Raw genomic sequence first — 13425 nt, 5'->3', positions numbered from 1 at the left:
GCAGTGGTCCTCGTGGTTCTGCTCCCTCCCCTCTGCATCTGTTCACACGGGTCTTCCAAGGGTTCTCTTGTCATTTCTCATGGCTCTGCATTATTCCATTACGTTCATACTCCACATTTTGATCTTTTAGTCTCCAATTGAGAATAATATCCAGCCTTTTAGTTGACACTTCTTGTCAGGAGACATTGTTTAAATGCATTTCATTTAAAGGCATGCTTTTTTTTCACATAAGAAAATTCTCCCCGTGTGTTCTGTTGGTGTTTTATTTTGTGTGAGGTCAGGTCAGGGGAGTCCCTGTGCTGGATGGTGGCATCTCTCATTCCCTGCTTGTAACCCAATCTAACTGCCCAGATCTGTGGGTTTCTAGTGGGAAGGGACCCTAGAGATGAGCTGCTCTCGCTCCATTGCTGCCCCATCTCCCTTGGGGAGAGTCTGAGCCTGAGGCCTGCCCTGTACCTTCAGTGGTACTCCGCCGCCTTTCTGACCTGGGAGAAGTCTGTCCTTGAGCTTCATTTCGGCCTGGCGATGGGCCCGGGCCGAGGGAGCCGTGTCGCCTGTGGAGGTGGCCGGGAGTGACCGAGAAGCTGCCCTGTGTGGTAGCCACGTTGGAGATCTCTTGTCCTCTGTCTGCACTGTGCTGACGTTTTTTCTTTTGCTCTGTAGAGAAAATTCTGCTACGGGACATCCAGGCCTTGACCCTCCACCGAGACCGCTTCACCACTGCGCGGAGGACTGCGCCCATCCCTCAGCTGCAGTGCCTCGGTGGTTCTGCCGGATGCCCGGCCCACATCCCTGAAATCGTGCAGTGCCGAAACAAAGGCTGGGACGGCTTTGACGTTCAGGTACCGGCCGTGGTAGGGCTGGGAGCCACCAGGAGGGAGCCTGTCCAGGCGTCAGGGCTGGCGGCCTCCTGATGGGGCGTTCATCCCACTCCGGCTGCCTCCATTTCACAGAGGCAGAAGCTCAGGTCTCAGGAGGGGAAGTGACTGGTCCAGGGTCATGCAGGGAGTCCCACTGAGTCCCCTCCCTCCACTGCCTCTATCCTTAAATCCTCTTTGATGTACCATGACCATTCGGCCTCACTTGCTGGTGGTCTGTCTTCCTTGGACGAGGTCCCTCGGAGCTGGGTTTGAGCTCTGACTTCCCTGTGTACTGGATATGTAACCCTGGGCGAGCTGTGGGGTTTCTCGATGGCATCCGTCCCTGCCCCCTGCCCTCTGCCCAGGGCCCCAGGAGGGTTAGAGCAGCCATTGATCTGCGCTGGGAAAGGGGGTGTCCTCGCTGGAATCTCGGGTCTGGTTCCCCTCCCATCCTCTCCCCCAAGAAGAAGGCAGAGTAGACTTTATACCTCCCAGGATCAGGAAGCTTTGATGGTGGGATTGTGGGATCACAGCTGCAGAGCCTTGAGAGCTCCCCTAGTGCAGGGCAGAGGGCAGAATGGGGCCTGCAGGGGAGGGCTTGCACGCTGCTCTCTGTCTGTACCCTCCCCGAGAGGCGGGAGGCACTTTCCCAATAGTAAGAGGAGGGCGGCTGTCTTTTCTCTGCCCCCCCGCAGTGGGAGTGTAAAGCAGAGCTCGACACGTCCTACCGATTTGGCAAGACCGCTGTGAGCTGCGAAGGTTATGATTACCCCGATGACCCCTACGTGCTCCGCGGCTCCTGCGGCTTGGAGTTCAACTTGGAGTTGACCGAGCAAGGCCGGAAGAAATACAAAGACGCCAGCGGCGGTGACGCCAACAGCCACGGGAACACCTACGGCTCCAATTACTTCCCCGGGTACGTTGAGAAGATGGATTCCCCTGTGCCCTCCAGCACCAGAGGCCTGTTGGCCGTCGTCATCCTGCTGGTGCTGGCCTTGGGCGTTTATAAGCTCTTTCTGAAAGCCCAGAATGAGGATCTCCCCCCGCCCTACACTGAGCATCCCCAGGACCACCAGAGGTTCTTCCAGGCGTCCCCACCCCCGCCTCCTCCTCCCCCAGGCTTCAAGTCCTATTTCACAGGTATGTTACTATGGCTCCTTTCCCCCGAGGGATGGCTTCCAGTGTCTCTTGTGAGCGTGGTGACTGGAAGGGACTGGATGTCACCATCCCCCAGAGCTGGCTGGGTTGGGCGGGGGTTCCAGGGCATTTTGAAGACCCCCGTGATCCCCAGGTTAAAAGCAGCACTGTAAGGAGATTGAAGCCTTGGCCGTGACTTGGGGCATTCATAAGGCTTGGCTGCGTCGCCACACCGGTGGTGCAGTGGATAGAGTGCTGGGCCTGGAGTCAGAAAGACCCATCTTCCTGAGTTCAAATCTGGCCTTCCTTACTAGCTGTGTGACCCTGGGGAAGTCACTTAACCCCATTTGTCTCAGTTTCCTCATCTGTCAAATGAGCTGGAGAAGGAAGTGGCAGACCACTGCAGTATCTTTGCCAAGAAAACCCCAATGGGCCCATGAAGAGTCGGGCACAACCAGACACAGCCAGTGTTGCCACACCAGAGTGGTGATCCTTTTTCTCATTTGTGAAATAGGTGATCTTCAGGGTTCCTTCCAGCAGTAACCCCAGGATGCTGTGAAATCCAGGGTGGAGCCACCTTGCAGATGGGCCTGTCCAGACCCCTCATTTTACTGATGGAGAAACTGAGGCCCAGCTTAATTAAGGGAGCAGAGTTAGAGAGTCTGGTGGTCAGGAGGAGCTGCGTAGGGAGAGAATGCTGACTGGGGGGAGCTGGCGAAAAGGGGTAGAGAAACGGGGGCCGGGAGAACCAAGATACGTTTGTTTTACTTCTGAAATTTCCTCTCTGGGCCCCGGAGAGGGAAAAGCTTGTTTCTTATGGACTGTGTGCTTTGGAGGAAGGAAGGGACGGGCAGGTGGACGGCCTGGCTCTGAGGCTCGTCCTGGGTGCCTGGTTCTTGTGGAGAATCTGGGCTCTGGGGGAGGCTTCCTAAGAGCCGATCCCCCAGGGAACGTGGAGGCAGCCTCCTCCTGGGCTGGGGGGCTTGGCTTGTCCTGGGGTGGCCTCCCTGGGAAGGGGATTCTGGGCTAACCCTTGTCTCTGCTGTTTGCATTAGCATCGGGTACCCCCGGATGGGGCTTTGGCAACTCTTTCACGGGTCCCCAAGCGTTTGGCCAATCTGGCCCTGGATTCTGGACTGGATTGGGGACTGGTGGCCTTTTAGGCTACTTGTTCGGAAACAACAGGTACGCCACCCCCACCGCTACCTCCCCCCACTTTGGTCTGGGCGTCTAGGAAGCCTTCTCTTCTTAGGGGTTAATGGGAGTGACCAGAACTCTATTCTCCTGGTTCCATGAAAGTAACAGGACGGGTATGGGACACAGCGGAGGGTTTGGGGTCAGACTTTTCCTATAAATACAGGGATAAGGCTCCTTTTCCTGCTGTTACTTGACATAGTTGTAGAAACGGCGACAATAAGACTAGAGAAAGAAACAGACTTAGAGACAAGCAAAGAGGCGATAGCGCTGCTCGTATTTTACTTGGACAATCTTAGGGAATGACTGAAGCTAGCAATTGACAGTGATTCACAGTGCCTGGCACATAGTAGGCAGCTAATGAATGCTGATTGACTTCAACAGTAGCATTGGGATAAAGATTCATGAAATCCAGCAGCATTTTGACATCGTGATAACAACCTCCAGGAGTAGTGGTAGATGGAAGGAAGCCCTGTCCAAAATAACTACCAGATGTATCAGTTTGTGGGAGTCAGTCACACTCGGTACCTGTATACTGTATTGCCAGAGGCTGTGTAAGCCAGGGGAGGTGGTGTGTGCCTGTAATCCCTGCTCCTAGGGAGGCTGAGGTCGGTGCATCGCTTGAGCTCTGGAGCTCTGGCTACAGTAGGTTAAGCCGTCAGCTGTTTGCACCAAGTTGGGCACCGGTACGGTGAACCCCCAGGAGCCAGGGCAGAGGTGGGGGGGCACCAGGCTGGCCCATGTTGGAAATGGAGCAGGTCAGAGCTGATGGGCAGTGGGTTTGGGGCCTGGGAGTGACTGCTGCATTTCCAGCCTGGGTGGGGCAGGGAGACCTGGTCTCCAAACAGACCCAACAAGGAAATACCAGAAGACTTAACTAATGGGATATTTGCCAGTAAAGTTAAAAGGGTATGCAGCGTACTGAGCCCATCTGTGCTGTGCCAATAGGCTGACCAGGTGGAGTGTTTCAAAAGCTAGACAGAGGAACGGTGAAGTCCATTTGGAGGAAATTGGAGCTCTGGGGCCTCAGAGGAAACAGGATGAAGGGGCGGCAGGGCCCCAACACTGTCTGGCTGCATTTCATCTCTGAACTCGTTCTTGAATAAACATTGGAGCACCGCTCCCCGCCCCCCAATCACATTAGCTTGAAATATGCAACGAGCTGCTTCTGAAACTGGGTCTGAATCGCCAACTCAAGGCAAAACCCCCACAGCTGAGCCTCCCTTTGTCCCTTCTTGCCTTCCAGGGCCACGCCCCTGTCAAACACTTGGACTCATCCTGCGTATCCTCCCCCGTACTTCAACACCTGGAGCAGTCCGGTGCCCCCGTCCGCGCCCGTTAATTCCCGGAGCTCTGGGTCTTCCTCGGGCTCCAACACGGGGACTAGGACCGCGTCGGGTGAGTTATGAGCCTCCTTCTGCATCCCGGGCTTCCTTCCAGTGGTCACTGAAATCAGCCCAGACCCCTCTTTAACAGAGAGCGCCTCCCGGCCCCTGCCTTCTTTTTAATTTTGGACTGACTGGATCTGGGATAGCCATTCCCATGATTGGTCGAGGGAATGGTGCCCGATGAGGCAATTCCCCCTCACTGATGGAGGTAGGGGGCCCTCTTGTCCAGGGTCATACAGGTAGGAATGGCCAGAGCTAGGTCTCAGACTCGGGTCTGAGGAGGAGCAGTACATGTTCTTTCTTGGTCCACTTTGGGCTGGGTTCTGACCAGTCAAGTTAATGAGGAAGGGAAGATTGTTTAAGTTCTGCCTTATGTGGAGCACTTGATGGACCTTATAAAAATGACTTGGATCTAGGCATTGTATGCTTGGCCTGAAGACTCCAGGCCTCTGTAAGAGGGCTAGCGCCAGCGCCTTTGCTGAGCTGCCGCCCGAAGCGTTGGGATCGACCTCATGGCCCTTCTTTCTTCTCGTTCCAGGGTTTGCCGCCACCAAAAGACGTTAAGAAGATAAGGCGGATGAATAAAACCTTCAGACGCAAATTTCTTATTTCGGGGTCATTTTCTCTTTATAAAGCTATGTACTAAGAACTGTGGGAAGAAAACTTGTTCGAGTTTAGAGGCGGATGATTGCTTGTAACACTCTGTCATCAGTTCTGTAATATAGCTAAGAGTCGGGCTTGTCTGTAGGTGGGTTTGGCGACCCTTGGCCACCTCAGGCAGGTGGTTTTGGCAGCTTCCGAAAGATGCACGCTGTCCTGGCCCCTTGAATGTCCTCCCTCCCCTTTCCCCTCAACTATCTGCATCCCTGAAGCAGACAGGACCACCGAAGGAGCCCCTGGCGAGGTGCTGGCTGCGGAGAAGTTTTTCTCTGGCTCGGTTTCCAACTCAAGGGGCTCTCTAAACAGGTGATGGGAAATTGACCCCGAGACCCCATCTCCCATGTAAACAGTTTTGCTGCGTTGCCCTGTGGGGTTTGGTGACTGGGGCAGGCTTTTCAGGCACTTCCCAAGCTTGGGGCTCACTAATTGAATCAGGCTGTCTGTGCAAAGTGAAGCTTCTGGACGTGGCAGGGGATGACTGGGATGGTGGGGGGCGGGGTTGCTGTAGCAAGCCTTAGAGAGGTGCCATTTAGAATTGGAAGGAGTGGGTTTTTTAGGGCCGCCCAGGAAGTGCTGGAAGCAGCCCTTGTCAGCTGGAGGGATGAAACCCCCCATGCTAGGGGAAGCGTGGTGCCCCGTGTGAGCCTCTGAGAAGTGAATTGTGACGCCGCCTCTTGACATTTTTACACTCCAGTCCTGCTTCCTCTAGCCATCTTTCCCCCTCGTGTTGTGAGACTTGGTTTTGCAGGACCCCGGCTGGGAGCAGAAGGTTCTGAAAGAGCCGGTTGTGACATCACAGCCTCACATGGTCCCAATGCTTGTTGTTGCCTCTGGCCTGACCTCTGTGGGCTGCATCAGACAGCTGGAAAGCGCTTGGTGTGTGGTGTCAGTGGCCTGCCTTTCGAGAGCCTCTCGTTTCTGAAGTGTGGGTTGGAGGCGGGTTGCTGGGTAGTGGAGCTGGAATCATCGTGGCCTCGTGGGCAGAATGGAAATGGGGAAGAGCCCTTTTTCTTTAGGTCAGGTGAGCTTGTTTAGTCCTTTCTGAGTCGCAGGGAGTGTGTTGTGTTTTGTTTTTTCAAACACTGGTGATTGTTTGGCATGAGGCAGCTGTTTTTCAGGTGAGAAGAGTCAGGAGCTAGTCTGGGCTCCATGTCGGGTGGCTTTAGGAGGCGTGATTGGGAAGCCTCTCCGTGGAGGTCTTTAGGCAGAGTAGGCGTTCTTGGCTTGTTGTAGGCACATACTAGATTAGAGGGTGGCTGGGGACCCACTAAGTCTGGAGATGGTGTGATTCAGCCTCTGCCCTCAGAAGCCCAGTCCTCCTAATTCACCGCCACTGTCCATGGTGCTTCTCAGGTAACTTGGGAGCTCCAATCAGTAGATCAGTTTAGCTGCTCTGTGCCAGGCACTGTGCTGGGTGCCCTCGCTGGGCTCACATTCATTCCAACAGGAGGCAGCTTGTACATAGCGTAGGTGTAGACGTGGAGGGAGGGAGGGATGGGCAGGCGGGCACTGGCGAGGGGAGGGAGGGGGCATGGGGGAAAGCCGGTCTGCCGTGGGGGGTGGGAGGAAGTGCCTCCGGGTGCTGCTGCTGCTTTGATTGACCTGGTGTCAAGGGTGTTTCAGATCCTCTATTCCCTTCTAAATCTGTGTCTTTGCTGTTGGTGCCCACAGCCGCTTGTGCTTGTTACGTTCGTGTTGTGTTCTGTAAGACATCTCTTTGCTCTTTTTCCCTTTCTTGAACTTCAATAAATTTAAGCTTGGCCCCAAGGGAGAGTCCCGCCTCCAGTTTGTTCCGTCGACCCATCTGTGGGTGGGCCTTCAACAAGATTGGCGTGACCTCGCCTTGTTTTGGTGGCATTGGCCCAACCTAGGCTGCCAAGGCTTGTGGCAGTGAGGTTGGAGGAGGTGGGATGCCTTGGTTTACACTGAGTTCTGTGGAGGTGCAGTATTCAAAAGCTGAAGAGACTGTGACGGTCCTGGTTGTGATGGCCGTGAGTTAGAACCTTGCCCTCATGCGGCCGATAATCTAATGGGGTTCCTTGAAGCCACAAATGTCAATGCTTTATGAAGTCCTGGGGAAGAGATGGGATCAGTCAACAGTAAGTGCCTACTGTGTGTTACCCTAAGCAAATTCCTGACGTTCCCAGGGCTTCAGAGTTATTCTGTAAAATGAAGCAGCCCAGCTCTATAATCTATGACCCTCAGTTTCCCCAGTTGTACAATGGAGTTCACAATTTGAACTACCCGGTGGCCCATGGACTTTTTGTGAAGGGAAATGCTTTGTGTGCCTCAGAATGATAAAAGGCATTCCCACTAAAGAAGTGATCTGTGTTAATCATGGGGTTGGCCCCATTTGCCTGGGGGCTGAGGTGGGGGAGGCTGGGACCAGGCAGCAGAGGGTGAGCGTTGGGGGTGGGGCACATGGTTCCTGCATTCCCTCCTGGAGTCACCAAGCAGCTCTAGCCATGGTGCCCTACAAAGCAGACAGTTGTCTAGGAAGGACATGGCATCTGGTGAGCCAACCATGAATGATGACCTACGTCATTCTGAGAAGAGGTCTGTAGGCTTCGGTCCACCACTCCCACAGGGATCTAGAGCTGCTGGTCTAGATGGTAGGTACTTTTCTTGGTTTGGTGTTAGCCGCCGGGCTAGTCTCTTCAATGTCCGTGGATCTCATCAAGGTCTTGTATCTTCTGTAAATGAGCATCTGAAGACCCTCTCCAGGTGCAAAAACTGTCTTCCGTTAGGCCTTTGTTCAAGATGTCCTCCATGACCGTTGGCTGCCCGTTTTATGCTTTCCTTGAACATGGAGGGCCATTGGACAGAGTTATGTGGTTGCCTTTATGAAGGAATCTTGTATAAGAACACATGGAGGTGACTCCCTGGTAGAAGAATAACAGTCCACATGCTCTTCTGCCCTCCTAGTCAAGTCCTTTTTTTGTCGTGGGGAGGGGGAGGGAGCAAGCGTTTACTACCAAATGGAAACTCTCTGGGAGCTTGATGGAACCGACTCCTTTTCTTTGTCTCCCCAGAGAACCCATGAGCCCTCCTTTCATTGAGCCATAGCTTCCCCTAGGCTTCTGGTTTCATCTGTCACGGTTTAGATCTGTCATAGCTCAGTTCATCTAATAGAGTGTGTACTCTAATAGAGCAGGGCCCAAGCTCCCACCCAAAGCTGGCATGCCGTGGCCTCTGTCCCCACACTCACAGGCCTGGAAGCGGCCTGTCTTGTGACGCAGTTCCTTCCATCGTTGGACAATCATAACAATTAAAGCCGATATCGGTGTCCATTTCATTTTCACTCATCGGTCTTGGTCCTGCCTTCAGAAGCCACAGAGAACAAGGTTAATCCATTTTTAACCTTTAAGCCCTAGAAATATTTGAAGATAGCTTCTTTATTCACCTCTCAATATGCCAGCTTTGCTCAGCGGCTCCTCGGATGATGTCTTCAGACCGTCAGACCTTCCTCATTAGTGGTACCCTCGTCACACGTAATCCTGTTTCTCAATGTCTTTTGTTGATGGCAGTACCCAGAATGGCACACAGGGCCCTGATTTTGGTTGACGAGGGGCAGAGTACAGTGGCACTACTACCCTATCCATCAATGAACATTTATTAAGCACCTGCTACTTGTCAGGCAGCATGTAAGACATTGGGGATAAAGATGAGAGTGAGGCTATCCCTGCCCTCCAAGAGCTCAACTTCTCCTAGGAGAATGTAACATTAGTACATGAGCAAATGCAGGATATCTACAAAGTAAAGGCAATGTTGTATGTGTGTGTGTGTGTTTTATTTTTTGAGGAGGAGAAATGACAACTAGGAGAATCAGGAAGGGCATTGTGAAGGAGATGGTCCTTGAGCTGAGCTCTGAAGGGAGCTAGGAGTTCCAAGAGGCAGAGGGAAGGAAGGTGGTAGAGCATTTTAGGTGGGGAAGGGGGAGGTACAGCCTATGCAAAGGCATGAAAGTAGGAGATGGAATAATTTATATAGGGAAAAACAAATGGGCCAGCCTGGCTGTAGCGTTGGCTGTGTAAGGAGGAGTAATCTATTATCAGCTTGAAAAAATAGACTGAAATCAAGTTGGTAAAGAGTTTTAAGTGCTAGAGGAGCTTGAATTCCATTTCAAAGGCAGCAAGAAGTCCCTGGAGCTTCTTGAGTAAAGGAGGGACGTACTTTAGGAAAATTGATGTAGCAGATGTGAGGAGGTTGTATTGAACAGAAGTGTAGGCTGGATTCAGGGAGACCAAATCGGAGATCTAGATGAGATGAAGGTAATGAAGGTGAGAATAGGGAGAAAGGGATCAATGGCAATTAGTTTGAGGAGGTAGAATCCATAAAACATGGTGACCGAGCAGATGTGGTGTCTGAGGGAGAGTGACTCCTGGGGGTGACTGGAAGAATGCTTAGAAATAAGGAAGCTAAGAGGAGGAGTGGGTTTAAGTAGAGAGAAAATTAATTCTCTATCGGGCAGATAGAGTTAGAGATATCTGATAGACTGGGAACGAAGTAGGGACTGGATTTGAAGTTATAATTTCTATCAGCACACATTATTTATTCCATTAGCTTCCTCATCTGTAAAGTGGCAAAAATAATAGCACCTACCTCATAGAACTGTTGTGAGGATCAAATGAGATAGCATATTAAAATGCTTTGCAAACCTTAAAGTGCTACATAAATGTTGTTATTGTTATGGAGTAAATGCATAGAGATGATAGTTGAAACCATAGACGATATCACTGAGAGAAGGAGGGGGGAAGAGAGAGAAAAAAAGAGAGAAAGAGAAGAAGAGAAGAGGAGAGAGGGAGACAGAGAGAGGAGAGAGAAACAGAGAGAGAAACGAGAGAGGAGAGAGAGGGAGGGAGAGAGAGACAGAAACAGAGAAACAGAGACAGTGGATAGGACCTAGGGCAGAGTGCTGGGATATACCCACATATGGAGGATAGGATATGGCTGATGAAGCTACAAAGGACATGGAAAAGGTTCCTAGGAATATGACAGTTCTGGGCAGTGTCATGAAAACTGAGGGTAGAAAAAGTATCCAAAGGAAGGGGTTATTGAACAGTATTAAAGACAGCAGATTGGTCAAGAACTATGAGAAATCAGGGAAGAGTGTCATATTTAGCAATGAAGAGATTATTGGCCACCTTGGAGAGAGCAACTTCAGTGGAGTTGTGGGGATGGAAGTCAGATTGCAGAGGACTGAGAAGTAGAAAGTAGAGTCGATGAATATAGATGGCTTTGACCAGGAGCTTGACTGTGAAAGGGAAGAGAAATATAGGATCAGGACTTGAGGGGGTGGTGGGGTCACACAAAGGTTTTTTAAGGATGGGTGAGAGTTGGGCATCCCATTTCTGAGGTTTGCGGCCCATGGGCAAGTTATGTAGTCTCCCTGGGCTCAGGTTCCTCCTCTCTATGAGATAATGGGACTCTATGGCCTGAGATGTTTTCCAGGCTAAGTACTATGACCCTATGCTTATAGAAAGCATGGAAGGAACCAATGGGTGAAGAGAGGTTAAAAACGATGGAGGAAGGGATGAGTTTGAGAGGGCAAGATCTTGGTGGGGACGGGACCCATTGGAGGTGTTAGTGTTGTCAAGAGGAATGGTCACCTTATCCTCTGAGACTGGACTGAAGGAGAAGGGAGAGGTGTTGTTGAGGTGATCTCAAGGGTGGGATTATGGAGGAGGGAGAGCTTGCCACAGGTGACCTTTTTTTTTTTTTTTTAGTGAAACAGGAGAGGGAAGGAGGTGGATAGGCGGCTTGAGAAGAGGTTTACAGCCATGTTTGGAGAACAATTTGGAACTTTGCCCAAAGGGCTATCAAATTGTGTATACCCTCTGACCCAGTAATGCCGCTAATAGGTCCATATCCAAAGAGATCAAAGAGAAAGGAAAACAACCAATACATGCAAAAATATTTCTAGCGGCTCTTTCTGTGGTGGCAAAGAATTGGAAATTGGGGGGATGCCCATCAACTGGGGAATGGCTGAACAAGTTGTGGTTAATGAATGTCATGGAGTACTATTATGCTATAAGAAATGATGAGCATTTGGACTTCAGAAAAACCTGGGAAGACTTATATGAACTGATGCTGAGTGAAGTGAGCAGAACCAGGAGAACATTGTACACAGTAACATCAATATCATAACTATGAAAGACCTAGAAGCTCTGATCAATATAATGATGCAAGAAAACTCCAAAGGACTCATGATGAAAATACTATTCACCTCCAGAGAGAGAACTGATGAACTCTGAGTGCAGATTGACATGTATATTTTTTACTTGCTTTAATTTTATTTTCTGCAATGTAGCTAATAGGGAAATATGTTTTGCACGATTTCACATGTATAATTTTAATATCAATTTATTTTTAAATTTCCAACATTCATTTTTATAAGATTTTGAGTTCTAGATCCCCCCACTCCCATTTCCCCAAGATGGCATGCAATCTGATATAGTTTATACATGTATGATCCTATTAAACACATTTCCACACTAGTCACGTTGTGAAGAATCAGAACAAAAAGGAAGAGCCATGAGAAAGAGAAAACAAAAGAGAGAAAATACTATGCTTTGATCTGCATTTCAGACTCCATAGTTCTTTCTCTGAATGTGGATAGCATTTTCCATCATGAGTCTTTTGGAGTTGTCTTAGATCCTTGCGTTGCTGAGAAGAGCTAAGTCTAACAAAGTAGGTCATTGCACAATATTACTGTTACTCTGCATAGTGTTACATGTATAATTGATATCATACTTCTCAATGGGTGAGGGAAGGGTGGGAGGGAGGGAAAAAATTCAGAACTCAAGATTTTCCAAAAAAATGAGTGTCAAAAATAAATAAGAAAATAATGCATTTATTTAACCAAATAAAAAAGAGAAGAGAAAGTTTGGAATTGCCCGTTGGTGCCCCGTGTAAAAAAGTTGATCAAGGATGAATAAAAGGATTGCTGTACAGTGGTGAGGGCCCAGGTGAGGATGGACAAGTATGGTCATCATGGTTAAATAACTGCCTCCCGCTCCATTCAGCTGCATGTGACCTGGAGTTGAGCAGGTACATTTGAAAGGACTGGGCAGTAATAGGGGACAAAGGCATGAGGGACTCCATGGCTGAGCTAAAGTTTACCCGGATAACTAAAGGATTGAGATTTTGAAGAGAAGCAAGGCCTGGGGGCAGTCAGGACAGAGAGTAAGTTTATGTGGAGGTGAAGCACAGGGAGGGCTGGAAGGACAAGTGGTTAGAGTCAAATAAAGGAACTTCAGAGCTCTGGGTTGTGGAGGCAGAACCCTTGTGGGTGCTGACAAGGGTGATCAAGGGTGTGTCTTCCCTTCTATAGAGATTAGTCTTGGATGGGGATTCCATTGGTTTAGGGACCTCCCAGGTGAGGAAACTCCTACCAATGAAGATCAGCATGTACAGTCTCAGAAAACTGCCTAGAGCACCGAGAGGTGAACTGAATTCAATTCAACGAACATTTATTAAGCATCAACTGTGTGCCAGGCACAAGGCTAAGTCCCACATCTGGGATGTGTCAGAGGCGGGGCTGGAGCCCAGTTTTCTCTGGCTCTTTTGCCATTACTGCAGACTGGTTGAGAAGGGTGGGGAACCAGAAAGGGTGCCGTGTTGCTTGAGATCGCATTCTTAGCATTTTTGCTTTTTGAGGCCTCTGAGTCACACGCTTGGCTCCCAGGGAAGTTTTGGTTTATTTGTTTTGAAGAAAGGGATCTGGGCGTCTTTCCCACGAGCTACTGTCAGGCCAGGCTTTCCCCCTTCCTGTTTGGGTGCAATTGATGTCTTGGATCTTCATATACGACCTTTACATTTTCCTCTCTATTATTAGAGCCAGCCAGGTGGTTCATGGATAGAGCACTGAGCCCGGAGTCAGGAAAACTCTAGCTTCAGACACTTAATAGCTGTGTGGGCAAGTAGCTTAACCTCTGTCTGCCTCAGTTTTCTCAAATGTGAAATGGGGATAATACCGGTACCTACCTGCCAGGGTTGTTATTAGGATCAAATGAGAAAATATTTATAAAGTGCTTACTCAGCACAGTGCCTGATACCTATAGGCACTTAATAAATGCTTGTTCCCTTCTCTTCTTCCAGTTTTCATCTAGTTAGTTTTGGCCCTGCCGTTTTTGGAGAGGATGCAGGAAGGTTGATGGTCGTCATTGAAAATGGTGACAGCTCCA

At 50.1% G+C, this 13425-nt stretch overlaps 1 protein-coding gene across 1 annotated transcript; it reads left to right on the top strand.

The window, feature by feature from the left end:
• Nucleotides 1–653: 653 nt before the first annotated feature.
• On the top strand, nt 654–5746 carry SARAF (store-operated calcium entry associated regulatory factor; the record flags this gene model as incomplete). The annotated part of the gene is made up of 5 exons (XM_027853698.1): nt 654–842; nt 1556–2000; nt 3053–3182; nt 4438–4589; nt 5118–5746. Coding segments are annotated over 5 exons (942 nt in total), but the record flags the coding sequence as incomplete, so codon positions are not given.
• Between the last annotated feature and the right edge of the window lie 7679 nt (nt 5747–13425).

The sequence above is a fragment of the Vombatus ursinus genome, unplaced genomic scaffold (assembly GCF_900497805.2).
Source record: "Vombatus ursinus unplaced genomic scaffold, bare-nosed wombat genome assembly UNPS02010193.1, whole genome shotgun sequence".
NCBI classification, from domain to species: Eukaryota; Metazoa; Chordata; class Mammalia; order Diprotodontia; family Vombatidae; genus Vombatus; species Vombatus ursinus.
Note: the sequence above shows the minus strand (reverse complement) of the source record. Positions and strands in the feature narration are given on the sequence as shown.